The sequence below is a fragment of the Pristiophorus japonicus genome, chromosome 6 (assembly GCF_044704955.1).
Source record: "Pristiophorus japonicus isolate sPriJap1 chromosome 6, sPriJap1.hap1, whole genome shotgun sequence".
In the NCBI taxonomy this organism is placed as follows: domain Eukaryota; kingdom Metazoa; phylum Chordata; class Chondrichthyes; family Pristiophoridae; genus Pristiophorus; species Pristiophorus japonicus.
This window is the reverse complement of record NC_091982.1, coordinates 189,292,362-189,305,403: the sequence shown is the minus strand read 5'-3', so window position 1 is coordinate 189,305,403 and position 13,042 is coordinate 189,292,362. Positions and strand designations below refer to the sequence as shown.

The following is a 13,042-nucleotide window of genomic DNA, read 5'->3' as shown; positions in this document are numbered from 1 at the left end:
GAGTTATTTTATAGATTGATTCATTGAAAAGATCGCTATCTGTGAAATAGAATGAGAACAGATTTTTACGTATTTTTATTCAGTGAAAAAGGTTAGTAAAGACAAATGTAGGTCCCCTGCAGTCAGAATCAGGGGAAGTCATAACGGGGAACAAAGAAATGGCGGACCAATTGAACAAGTACTTTGGTTCGGTATTCACGAAGGAGGACACGAACAACCTTCCGTTTATAAAAGGGGTCGGGGGGTCTAGTAAGGAGGAGGAACTGAGGGAAATCCTTATTAGCCGGGAAATTGTGTTGGGGAAATTGATGGGATTGAAGGCCGATAAATCCCCAGGGCCTGATGGACTGCATCCCAGAGTACTTAAGGAGGTGGCCTTGGAAATAGTGGATGCGTTGACAGTCATTTTCCAACATTCCATTGACTCTGGATCAGTTCCTATGGAGTGGAGGGTAGCCAATGTAACCCCACTTTTTAAAAAAGGAGGGAGAGAGAAAACAGGGAATTATAGACCGGTCAGCCTGACATCGGTAGTGGGTAAAATGATGGAATCAATTATTAAGGATGTCATAGCAGTGCATTTGGAAAGAGGTGACTTGATAGGTCCAAGTCAGCATGGATTTGTGAAAGGGAAATCATGCTTGACAAATCTTCTGGAATTTTTTGAGGATGTTTCCAGTAGAGTGGATAAGGGAGAACCAGTTGATGTGGTATATTTGGACTTTCAGAAGGCGTTCGACAAGTTCCCACACAAGAGATTGATGTGCAAAGTTAGAGCACATGGGATTGGGGGTAGTGTACTGACATGGATTGAGAACTGGTTGTCAGACAGGAAGCAAAGAGTAGGAGTAAATGGGTACTTTTCAGAATGGCAGGCAGTGACTAGTGGGGTACCGCAAGGTTCTGTGCTGGGGCCCCAGCTGTTTACACTGTACATTAATGATTTAGATGAGGGGATTAAATGTAGTATCTCCAAATTTGCGGATGACACTAAGTTGGGTGGCAGTGTGAGCTGCGAGGAGGATGCTGTGAGGCTGCAGAGCGACTTGGATAGGTTAGGTGAGTGGGCAAATGCATGGCAGATGAAGTATAATGTGGATAAATGTGAGGTTATCCACTTTGGTGGTAAAAACAGAGAGACAGACTATTATCTGAATGGTGACAGATTAGGAAAAGGGGAGGTGCAAAGAGACCTGGGTGTCATGGTACATCAGTCATTGAAGGTTGGCATGCAGGTGCAGCAGGCGGTTAAGAAAGCAAATGGCATGTTGGCCTTCATAGCAAGGGGATTTGAGTACAGGGGCAGGGAGGTGTTGCTACAGTTGTACAGGGCATTGGTGAGGCCACACCTGGAGTATTGTGTACAGTTTTGGTCTCCTAACCTGAGGAAGGACATTCTTGCTATTGAGGGAGTGCAGCGAAGGTTCACCAGACTGATTCCCGGGATGGCGGGACTGACCTATCAAGAAAGACTGGATCAACTGGGCTTGTATTCACTGGAGTTCAGAAGAATGAGAGGGGACCTCATAGAAACATATAAAATTCTGACGGGGTTAGACAGGTTAGATGCAGGAAGAATGTTCCCAATGTTGGGGAAGTCCAGAACCAGGGGTCACAGTCTAAGGATAAGGGGTAAGCCATTTAGGACCGAGATGCGGAGGAACTTCTTCACCCAGAGAGTGGTGAACCTGTGGAATTCTCTACCACAGAAAGTTGTTGAGGCCAATTCACTAAATATATTCAAAAAGGAGTTAGATGAGGTCCTTACTGCTAGGGGGATCAAGGGGTATGGCGAGAAAGCAGGAATGGGGTACTGAAGTTGCATGTTCAGCCATGAACTCATTGAATGGCGGTGCAGGCTAGAAGGGCCGAATGGCCTACTCCTGCACCTATTTTCTATGTTTCTATGTTTCTATGTTTCTTTGGAAGCCAATAATATATACATTGGTTGTTCAATGTACATTCTAACTTCCATTTTCAATTTCAATTTTTCTAAGATGTGCCTTCAGCTGCACGTAATGTTATTTCAAATGTGAACGAGACCTCCCTGAGCTTGGAATGGAGTGAGCCACGGGATACCGGTGGCCGTGATGATCTGCTCTACAACATCATCTGCAAGAAGTGCAGCGTAGAAGGCAAAATCTGCTCCAGATGTGATGACAATGTCGAGTTTGTCCCACGGCAGCTGGGCCTAACGGAAAGGCAGGTGTTTATCAGCAATCTTTTGGCTCACACCCGATATACGTTCGAAATCCAGGCAGTAAATGGCGTCTCCAGCAAGAATCCATACCCTCCCCAGTTTACAGCAGTTAACATTACTACAAATCAGGCTGGTAAGTAGAGCAGTGTTTTAACATTTGAGATTGCAATATCCATATAAAATCTAAACATTCTCATACTTCAGCTCCCCAATAGGTCACTGGATCAGTGCACTGTACACTGCCCAGTGTGGTACGGAGAACTATAGGTGAGCGAGGTCCCAGGTTTAATCATAGACAGGCAGCAGTAGGGATGTTACAGTTGGGAAAAGAAGCAGCCAGGATTCCTACTCTTGAACATTATCCAGTGACTGCTGTTTGACAGTGCATGTGTGTGGCTGTAGAAAGAGGACAGGTGGAGAGAGGACAGGTAGGGAGAGGACAGGGTTGAACTGCATCTCAGCATGAGTGAAGAGGTGATGGGAGAGATTGGGAGTGAAGGTGGGGAGATGCCTTATTTGGTGCAGTAGCCCCAACTGCCTCTTCTCCCTTTCCTAACAATCATCCTGTCCAGCTCATTCACTGGTGGTTAATCTTTCTAGCCTCCTCCTCATCTCTCTATTGTCCCCCACTCAATCCCTCTCGGGCTCTCCAGTGGGTCTAAAAATTCAGAGAAAACAACTAAAGCTTAGGAAGGGGATTCTGGCCGTAAGAAACATCATTACACTTTGGGAGGACATGTATCTAGTTGGGATGGCTTTGGTAAGGAGTTTTGAGACCCACTGGAGAGCCCGAGAGGGATTGAGTGGGGGACAATAGAGAGATGAGGAGGAAGCTAGAAAGATTAACCACCAGTGAATGAGCTGGACAGGATGATTGTTAGGAAAGGGAGAAGAGGCAGTTGGGGCTACTGCTGTGGGAGACACAGTGATGAATACTATTGGTAGCCATTGAGGATGTGATAGAACAGAGGGAAGTTAAACCTATAGACTGGAGTGACCACAGAAGATGTTAGTAAGGGAGAAATGTGAGGGCTGAGAGAGACACATTGCAGATGACATAAAGAAAAACAATCTGGTAAAATAAGGTTATATGTGCCAGAAATGTAGACCCCAATTTTATTTCCAGGAAACCCACGGAATAGGTTCAAAGCATAGTCAACAAATGGTTGGGGCCAAACAACTTCCATAATAAACTTTGGTTTTAATATATTTGTCATAGTGAAACAAAAAGATAAGAGAGCTTATATTGATAGAGATAGTAGTGCACCACTCTAGCAAAGTAAACTCGGCCAAGAACAATTTAGTCCAGTGGAAATGCAGTAGCACCGGAATTCTATAATCATTCTCCCCCAAGCATGATGCAATGATACACACCCACCCCAATAATGGGATGAAAATCAGGCGGTTCTCCAATTGGCGGACAATCTATTCCACCACCTCACCGATCCAGGTGGGGAAGGTAAAAATTGCTCCTCATATTTTCTTTCTCAATTAAAGAAAACACAATTGGCACTATCTCTTTCTTCAAAACCATATTTTTGCAATTAAAATAAGAATTTTACTTACTCAGGTAGCTTTTCTTGTTTTTGAAGCAAAATTGTCCTCGGCCAAAGTCAAAACTGTAAAATCTTTGTATGTTATTTTTATTTATTCATGGGATGTGGGTGTTGCTGGCAAGGCTGGAATTTATTGCCCAGACCTAATTACCCTTTAGAAGGTGGTGGTGAGCCACCTTCTTGAACCTCAGTAGTCTGTGTGGTGTGTTGTAGCAGTTTGGTATAACTGAGTGGCTATTTCAGAGGGCAGTTAAGAATCAACCATATTGCGGTGGGTCTAGAATCATATATAGGCCAGACAGGGTAAGGGCAGTAGATTTCTTTCCCTAAAGGAACCAGTTAGGTTTTTACAACAATTCAGTAGTTACATGATCACCATTACTGATACTAGCTTTCTATTCCAGATTTATTTAAGTAACTGAGTTTAAATTACCCATGCTGCCATGGTGGGATTTGAACTCATGCCATGTTCCATCATTAGTCCAGGCCTCAGGATTACTAGTCTAATAACATAACCACTATGCTACTGTTCCCTACTACAATGTGCTACAGAGCTAGAGTTAAAACTGTATTTACATGTGTTGGAAACTAAGCTTGTGCTACTCCCAGCCAGATCTGGAAGCCTTTTGGGCAAAGCACCAGGAAGACTGGCCTGAATGCTTAGCAGCTATTAAGTTGTTTAAGTTTTTATGAAATGTCTTTTTTAGTTAACAAAATAATAAAGGATGTGATTTTTATGTCAGAATAATAGTCAATTTTCAAAATTTTAATGATTACCAGCATGGCTCAAGTCAGGATGTAACTCCTGGCAACCTCTGCGAAAAACTTTTTTGTCTTCTTCAGTTGGTTAATATCAAGACTGCATGCATACAAATATCTGAGAATGGATCCGTCCTAGCTCTACCCTGCTCCAATTTGGCCTGTCACTCCACTTCAGAAGCACTTTTGTTGCATTCCCTGAAACTGGTGCAGGAAGGAATATTAAAATGGATTTCTTGCAGACGCCAGGCCTATACTTCTGCCTGTGCCAATGTAAATCATTTGTTGGAGCAGGACAATTAGTCCCACATCAGTATTATTATGGGTCCTGTCCATGTAGTAAAAAGCAAAAAATATATTTATTTTAAAAAGAAAATGTAACTGAAGTATTACAGCTTCTGGTCACAAAGAAAACTTGCAAATTCAAAAAAAAATGTGGATTTGACACACAATTGTCACACTAATAAAAAGATTCTTCCATTTGCTACAAGTTTGTAATATCTGCATAGTGTCAATTTTTATGTTTTACAGACACACACACATTTTATATATATATATATATATATATATCTGTTTAAAGATTATGTTCTGTTTGTTGAGTCTGTCACCACACAAAGGATATGTGTTGCAATGGCAACAATCCTGTAGATTCCTTAAACTCTTGATTCCAATTATTGAAAGCTCTCGACCCTTGAGAAGGGAGGATTTATTTGAGGGTGGCCATCCTTAGGGTTAGGACTTGTCTGACTTTCACATTAAGCTCCTCTTTTGTACTGTAGCTTATCTTCCAGTGATTAGCAGCCTGAATATTCATTCATTTGGCACTTTCTATATTATAAGTCTGACACAATGAAACGGTGTTAGGGGACCTGCTAAGTCACAGCCTAAAGCAGCTGGTGGGATGCCATCAGGCTTTGTCAGACAGGAATTCACACTGGCAGTCCAGGTGCTGGATGGCGTAGCTGTAATTAGGCCCTGAGAGACGACTGTGTTCTGGGTTAGGCTGTTAAGGGAATCTTACCTCCAGGCAGTATGTATGTAATTTGTCCATTGATTGGTGTTTAATGGATGGTATTAGCTTCTATTGTTGTGTGACTGGATTAGAGGAGTTGGGCAGCAGGAGCTGTAAATGGAGGAAATCTAAAGTCTTTCTTTCTGTGGGTAAAACTTTTCAAATAGTTTGGGTTTAAACACTGTAGCAGAATGATGGAACTTACTCTGTGTACTCATAATTCCACTGGAAACCTTGCATAGAAAGAGAAAGATATCCCTCTTAAAGCATATTGCTATACAAAACCAATAAATTAGAAAGCAAGTGAACACATTTGTTGTATGTGTCTTAGATGAAACGTAATTAAACTGCTTTAATATATTTTCTAATTAATCCATTGCAAATGGAAGAAAAATTAATTTTTTAATCTTTATTAATCTAACAACATGTTTAGAATATAATTAATATAATCATTTGTATATATTGTGGGCTATAAAACAAGAAAAATTTATTTTTTCCAGTTGTAGCTGAAGTACGGGTGTTATAAATAGAATATGCCGTGAGTGCAATGGGATGTGATGGATAACTGCACTCACGAGATGGAAAATATCCTACTGCAGACTTCATCATTTTCATCACTCACCCATGAAAGTATGCAGCTGCTTAGGACATGCTTTTAAATGAGTGTCTCTTCTTGTGATTCATCAAATGAAACATGACTGTAGAATTCTGGCTTTAAACTAAGGGCAGGTCTGCACTTTTAGGTGTCAACCTTGACTCGGTGGTAGAGGTTTGGAGATTTAAAAGTGGTTTTTAAAATTATAAAAGATTTTTCGCAGAGTGCTCAACGAAAGACTAATTCCTCTGATTGGGGAGTCAGAGAGTCGTCAATTTAAATTTATCACTGAGAGAGAGGAGAGTATTTACGAGATATTTTTTTCACAAAGGGTTGTTTGGAGTTGTGTATGCTTTGCCAATTCAAAGTGATTTAGGCAGTGACCATAGCATCTTTATAATGGAAAATTGGCTACGTATTTGCAGCAGGACAATGGGAGTAATTTTGGATTGCCATAGTAAAAAGCTGGTATGGATACAATGGGCCAAAAGGCCTCCTTCTGTACTATAAACTTCTATGGTGGTGCTTGGTGGCGGGAACTTAAAAAATGTTGGCAATGTTTAAAGCTTGCGTGTTCTTTGCAGCTCCTTCTCCCGTGCTTATGGTGCATTTGCTGAGTGCCTCTTCAAATAGTATGACTCTATCGTGGCTTGCACCTGAAAAACCCAATGGCATAATTCTGGACTATGAGCTGAAATACCGTGAAAAGGTACAGTAATTCTGTGTGTAGTTTAAGAGCCTTGCTGAAACGATCAGGCATGATGGTACTTTGATAACATTAATCCGAGACCGCTGAAGTATTGTCTTGCCAATAATTATTTTCACTTCTTTAATATGTGACTAGTGCAGTTGATTATTCGGAGGGTGGGGGGGGCGGAGGAGGGGGGAACAGATTGTAGAATCTTTCAAATTATGCAGAAGCAAATCTAATTTTGTCATAATGTTTCAAAGAATATGAACAACTTTTCAAAGGTCACTTGTAGGTTGATACTCAAAACATTTTGCATAATCTTTTCAAAATGCATGAAATACATTCAAAAAATAAAGGTCTTCATAAACTTACCTTTCTGAGTCATGTAGCTGCTGAGCTGTGGACTGGACAATAACTAGTGACCCCGTGCTGACATTTCTTTCCCTCAATATATTTACATTTATTTCAACCCAGGACCAAGATGAATCAACAGCATCAACCATTACAAGTCAGAAAAACACTATTCGTATTGATGGGTTAAAAGCAACTGCTTTTTATGGAGTTCAGGTGCGAGCCAGGACAGTGGCTGGATATGGAAAGTACAGTGAATCTGTAGATTTCCAGACACAGATGGAAAGTATGTCAATTTTATTTAGAGCTTGGCTGGCAGTATTCAACAAAAGTATTTAGAGATATAAAATGAAATTAGTTGCTGATAAATTATTAAAGTTATGCCAGATGCATTATCAGTACTGCAAAAATATGAGTAATCTAAATCTCTTTTAATTTTTAGGCATTTGTTATAATCTAATAGTACCTTTTGTCAAATGATTTAACGAAAACAATAAATAAATCCTTGAGAGGTCAGATACTGTGTAGAGCCTTGGGAAGGAGATGATTAGTTAAGACCAGGATTAAATCTTTGTTGAAGTGGAGTGTACATATGAAAGTACTCAAAGATTGTTAAGGCCCCTGCATTTCTTTGATTTTATTCCTATTTGTGTAAAATGACCTTTTATACTGGTTGAGCTCTTAATTAAAATCTATGTTTCTCCAATTAGGTGAGAGTGGGAAAAGCATCCAAGAACAACTGCCTCTGATTGTAGGTTCTGCCACTGCAGGCTTGGTTTTTATTGTGGCCGTGCTTGTGATTGCTTTCGTGTGCATTAGGTAACTAAATATTTTCATTTATTTTTTAAAAACCCTTTTGTAGAAATCCTCATTGTGTGTCTGCTTTTTTGTATCACAATAAAGGTTTTTGTATAATATTTTTTTCTTATTTTGTATGAAGGAAACGTGGAAGTGGCTCAGACTCAGAATACACAGAGAAACTCCAGCAATACAGCACTGGCCACAGTAAGTTCTTTCATGAAACCATTCCATAAGAAACACATTGGGATAGGAATTTGTCTGGGTAAGCCCATTTTCAGGCCCAAAATTGGTTCTGCGTAGGCAGCTTGTGGCCCAAATAGGAGGCCCAAGACCGGCCCAAAAATGGGCCTCAGGGCTCATATCAATAAGTATTGGTGAACTGCAACACCTGTCATGCTTCCACAGGCATCTGACACATTTAGCATTTTGAATTTCGTGCTGCTTGCCTCAATGGTAATTCTGACCGCTGATATGTGCTGGAGGCAAGGTGGGATAGATTTGCGTGGGGGTGGCAGTGGTGGTAAGGCACTCATGATACTGTGGAGTCATGGGGAGCATTCCTGCTCCACAGGAATGATTTTATATAAGTTTCTAATCTTTTGTTGGAGGCTGCAGTGGATCCTAACTTCTGTTCCACCCAACTTCTGTTCCACTCATCCCAAAGCAGCTTCTCCCAAGGGGCCAAAACCAGGCATTAAGACCCTCATTTGCATATGTAAGAGTCCTAATGCCTGTTTTAGTCGGCTGCCAGGGATGCCTGAAAAGTTCCGCGAACCAGTCCCCAAAATTGGCTTTTGTTGCTCCAATTTATGCCCACAAAATTTCTATTCCATTGAGATATTTTAGCTAACCATTGATCCAGAAACTGTAATCCGTATTGTTCCATTAATGCTCTTTATCATTTTTTTATGCACTAATAGTCACACCAGGAATGAAGGTGTATATTGATCCTTTCACCTATGAAGATCCAAATGAAGCTGTCAGAGAATTTGCCAAGGAAATTGATGTATCTTGTGTAAAAATTGAAGAAGTGATTGGAGCAGGTAGACTAAAAGGCATTGACAATCTCTTATACTAAAATATACCTCAATTTATTATGTTTTATGTAATGCTAAATTTGAAATTTAATTTGTGGTCTTCTTTGTGCAGGTGAATTTGGGGAAGTATGTAGAGGACGCCTTAAACTTCCAGGGCGAAGGGAGATCTTCGTAGCAATAAAGACACTTAAGGCTGGATATACTGAAAGACAACGAAGGGATTTCCTAAGTGAAGCCAGTATTATGGGACAATTTGATCATCCAAATATTATCCACTTGGAGGGAGTGGTCACTAAAAGCCGTCCTGTCATGATTGTTACTGAGTTTATGGAGAACGGTGCCTTGGACTCCTTCCTCAGGGTAAGTGGAAGATTATAAGATCCCTTATATATAATGGTGTTTTCCATCAAATGTGCCTTTGCACTAGTTGAAGTCAATGGAAAGGAGAATCAGGCAGTGTATGTAGCAGGCGGCCAATATACAACCACCAACTTTGTGGCCCCATCAAAGTTGAACTTTACCCCTATTATTATTTAAGATGCATTTTTCAGTCCATGGTTTCCCTCTAAACTTAGATTAAATGTGACACAGAAATATTGAATTTTAATGGATTTGATGATTTCCTAAGCTGAAGTGAAATGCTATGGTAATATTGTCACTGATGGCCTGTAAATAAATACAAGCGCACTTGGCACATTTTTTTTTGTGATATAGTGCAGATGTGTTCTTTATAGTCACCTGATTGAAGGGATTTCATTTTTTTCATCAGGGGTGCCTCAGGAATTTCAAAGAAACCTGAGCTCCTCTTCCGCTGCCTTTACAGAAACAGAAAACCTAATACATTTTGTTCATTGAATTTCTGACCTTGTTGATTGTTATTTTGCTTGCTTTGCAGATGAATGATGGACAGTTCACAGTGATCCAGCTGGTTGGCATGCTGAGAGGGATTGCAGCTGGGATGAAATATTTGTCAGAAATGAACTATGTGCACAGAGATCTGGCAGCCAGGAACATTCTGGTCAACAGTAACCTTGTGTGCAAAGTGTCTGATTTTGGTTTGTCGAGGTTCCTGGAAGATGATCCAACTGATCCAACCTACACAAGTTCACTGGTGAGGGCAACAATGAGTTATGCTGTGTATATTTCATTGTCAGGTTGAGAAGTTTCAATAAAATGAGGTAGTTAAAGTTAAAAAATGTTGTAAATTTTATACTGGTCACAAATGAATCATAAAAACCATCTGAAAATACAAATGATAAAACTATTCATTATGTGTTGTAACTTTCAGTTCAAGGCCTGTTTTAAGATAATGTTTCTAATTACCAACACAGTTTGCAAGTACTCCAGTTTACTGTTAAAGCTGCTCTGTGCCATTGTTTTTCAGTGCTATATTTCTGTAGAACCCGAACGTATCTGTTTTTTTATGGCCTATTGTTTTGGTGAATCTTGGTGATCTGAAGAGAGCTGGGTGATCGAGAGTCAGGGGGCAATCGAAAGTCAGAGGGGCGATCGGGAGAGGTCCAAGGCCGGTGTTTCGGCCGCATATAGACTTGTTTATCCTGAATGCAATAGGCCCATTGGTTGGGGAGGTGGAACTGATCGGGTAGGGAGACAAGAAGGAGTGGCAGCAGGCCACTGTAGCTTTACAGGGCTCACAGAATTATTCCTGCTCCTCTTAGTCCTACAAATATTCTCCTCAAAAATAAGATGTAATAATAAGATGTCATAAGATAATAAGATTAATAAGATATAAACTGGCAGAGAGGCCAGTGATTTATTGCTTTCTGCCAAAATAGTTTGCTCCTAAATAAAAATGCCATTTGGTTTATGTTGCATATAACTTGATATTAATGTGTTAAAAAGGAAGGGAGACTGAACAGAGCTCTCTCCTTTTACCAGGGTGGAAAAATCCCAATCAGATGGACAGCTCCTGAAGCAATAGCTTATCGCAAATTCACCTCAGCCAGTGATGTGTGGAGTTATGGAATTGTCATGTGGGAAGTGATGTCATATGGGGAGAGACCCTACTGGGACATGTCAAACCAAGATGTAAGTATTTGAGTTGATAAACAGGTAGACATATTGCATGACAAATTCATTTGAAGTATTAGTAATAAAATGGCGTACCTTTACTCACTTCTAACGAAATAAGGATTCGATTATTTGGAGTACCTTTGCGCAACTGGGAATTTGGCTGATTTGGATAATTCTCAAAAGTACTGATTAGGTGTAGGGTTTTTTTTCTCCTTGGGCCAGCACTAGCATGAACATGCACTTTGATACCTAAAGCCTAATATTTAATACCAAGTTCACGTCAAAGTAAAGTAAAAAAAGGGCCATTATTCAGAGTGAAATGAACAGTAACTCTCTCAGACTGGTCCAGAAACAGCCCTGTAGCCATGAGTCCCAATTATTTGTATTAGCAGAGTTCATATGATTATCTGTGTAGCATCAATGTGCCATATGGATTTGCTAAAAGTGTTTCTGGGTAATTGGGGGACCTGTTTGGTGACTTGTTATGGGGATGTACTTGCTCCATATTTATATAATTGGATATAAAAGGTCACAGATCTATCTATAATAGAATAAATGCCAGAGATTTGTAGCCTGTAAATGCAGTGCCTTGGAGCTGCTTTTTCTGAGGCAGGTAAGTAGAACTCTGAGACACACATACCTTCTATACTCCAGAATCCAGTTATGGTTTCTACCCACATTAAGGGGAAACCCAGTGAGCCTGAAACCTGCCTGATATCTCACTGATATCCATGGAGGCCGAACTTGGTGGAGGTTGTGCCCGCAGCCGCCGAGGATCCGCCGGAAATGTAGTTTTTTTGGCCGATTCCCCCGGAACCACCCATCTGCCATCCACATTCTGTCCGGCGGGAGATTGGTGGAGAAGGGTTCCGCCGACGTGAGGTCGTGCTGCCCGCCCATGCCGGATGCTCCAAATGGCCCATATTGGTCAGTTATGCTGGCCTTGGTCAACCTGCCAGAAGGACCGCTCGGGAAAAGCAGGTCCGACCTGGACGACAGTCGAGCGGCAGGGAGAATGGGTGGGAGGGAGTGTTGGAGACCATTAGATCACGCCAGTCGGGCGAATGCTGGACCATTATGAGTGGGAATGCTGGAAAAAAGTTAGGTGTATGTTGCATTACTGTACTGCTGAGGGTGATGTTTAATTGGGATGTCATAAAAATGAGTGAAATGTGTCTAAGCCGATGAAGGCTTTTTTGTTGGACCTCGCTGAAAGTCCTTCATTGAGAAGCCCAATCGTGAAGGGAAAATTATTATGAATAAGTGAAAGTCTTCAGCATGTCAAATTTTGTACATCTAAGCTGATTCATTAATTGTGTGACACAATGTACTGCAATGTAACTGATGATCAAGTCATCTCAGGAATGGCATTCCTCCATGTTTGGCCTCGGAAAAAGAGGGTTGAAGTGCTAGCCTTAAGGTCTGCCCTGCAAGTAGGTAAAGTGAGAGTAATTGAATGGCAGCCTTCCTGCATTGATGACCCTTCCTTGTCGTCTTGCGATGGCCTGATGACAGGACCCATTATACAGTGCAGTCAGATGTGGATGGGAAGATGTTCCTGATAAAGCCGATGACCTGAGGGACAGATGTGTGTTTCTCACAACACACCATGCATGACGTAAAAATGACACACTCACCAAGGGAGGGTCAGCAATGTGAATGTATTTACAAGTGTAAAATAACAAAGGTTTCATAAGAATATTAAATGTGAAAATATTTACAGGAGCAACACCCACCCCTCTACCCGGCACCACCACCTCTCTTCCTCCCCCCGCCTACACGATGGCGTGGTGCTCCTCTGCCCCTCACTACCTCTGGTTAAGAAGGTTGTGCAGGACGGCAGTGGGATATCTGCAGACATGTGAGTCTTGGTGAAAAGATAGGGCACGGGACCAAAGGCGGCGAGATCTCCTGCTCCTTTGGATCTGTCTGCCTTGAGGAATTGGGATCGGGGCCTTGTACTATGCATGCAGAAGCCATCTCTTGCTGCATGGCCTCAACGCTTT

At 41.3% G+C, this 13,042-nt stretch overlaps 1 protein-coding gene across 4 annotated transcripts in view; it reads left to right on the top strand.

Moving 5' to 3' along the window:
- The window catches only part of LOC139265910 (ephrin type-B receptor 3-like), a 105,572-nt gene that overhangs the window by 76,023 nt on the left and 16,507 nt on the right, over positions 1 to 13,042 (top strand). For 2 of the 4 annotated variants that reach the window (XM_070883492.1, XM_070883489.1), the window contains exons 5-13: positions 1,998 to 2,333; positions 6,707 to 6,831; positions 7,288 to 7,450; positions 7,875 to 7,983; positions 8,105 to 8,169; positions 8,886 to 9,008; positions 9,115 to 9,362; positions 9,898 to 10,113; positions 10,902 to 11,051. In XM_070883492.1, coding sequence (XP_070739593.1) covers positions 1,998 to 2,333; positions 6,707 to 6,831; positions 7,288 to 7,450; positions 7,875 to 7,983; positions 8,105 to 8,169; positions 8,886 to 9,008; positions 9,115 to 9,362; positions 9,898 to 10,113; positions 10,902 to 11,051 — 1,535 coding nt within the window. Of the gene's footprint in view, positions 1 to 1,997; positions 2,334 to 6,706; positions 6,832 to 7,287; positions 7,451 to 7,874; positions 7,984 to 8,104; positions 8,170 to 8,885; positions 9,021 to 9,114; positions 9,363 to 9,897; positions 10,114 to 10,901; positions 11,052 to 13,042 lie in introns of all 4 variants that reach the window. The other 2 variants (XM_070883490.1, XM_070883488.1) reach the window with 1 other exon arrangement.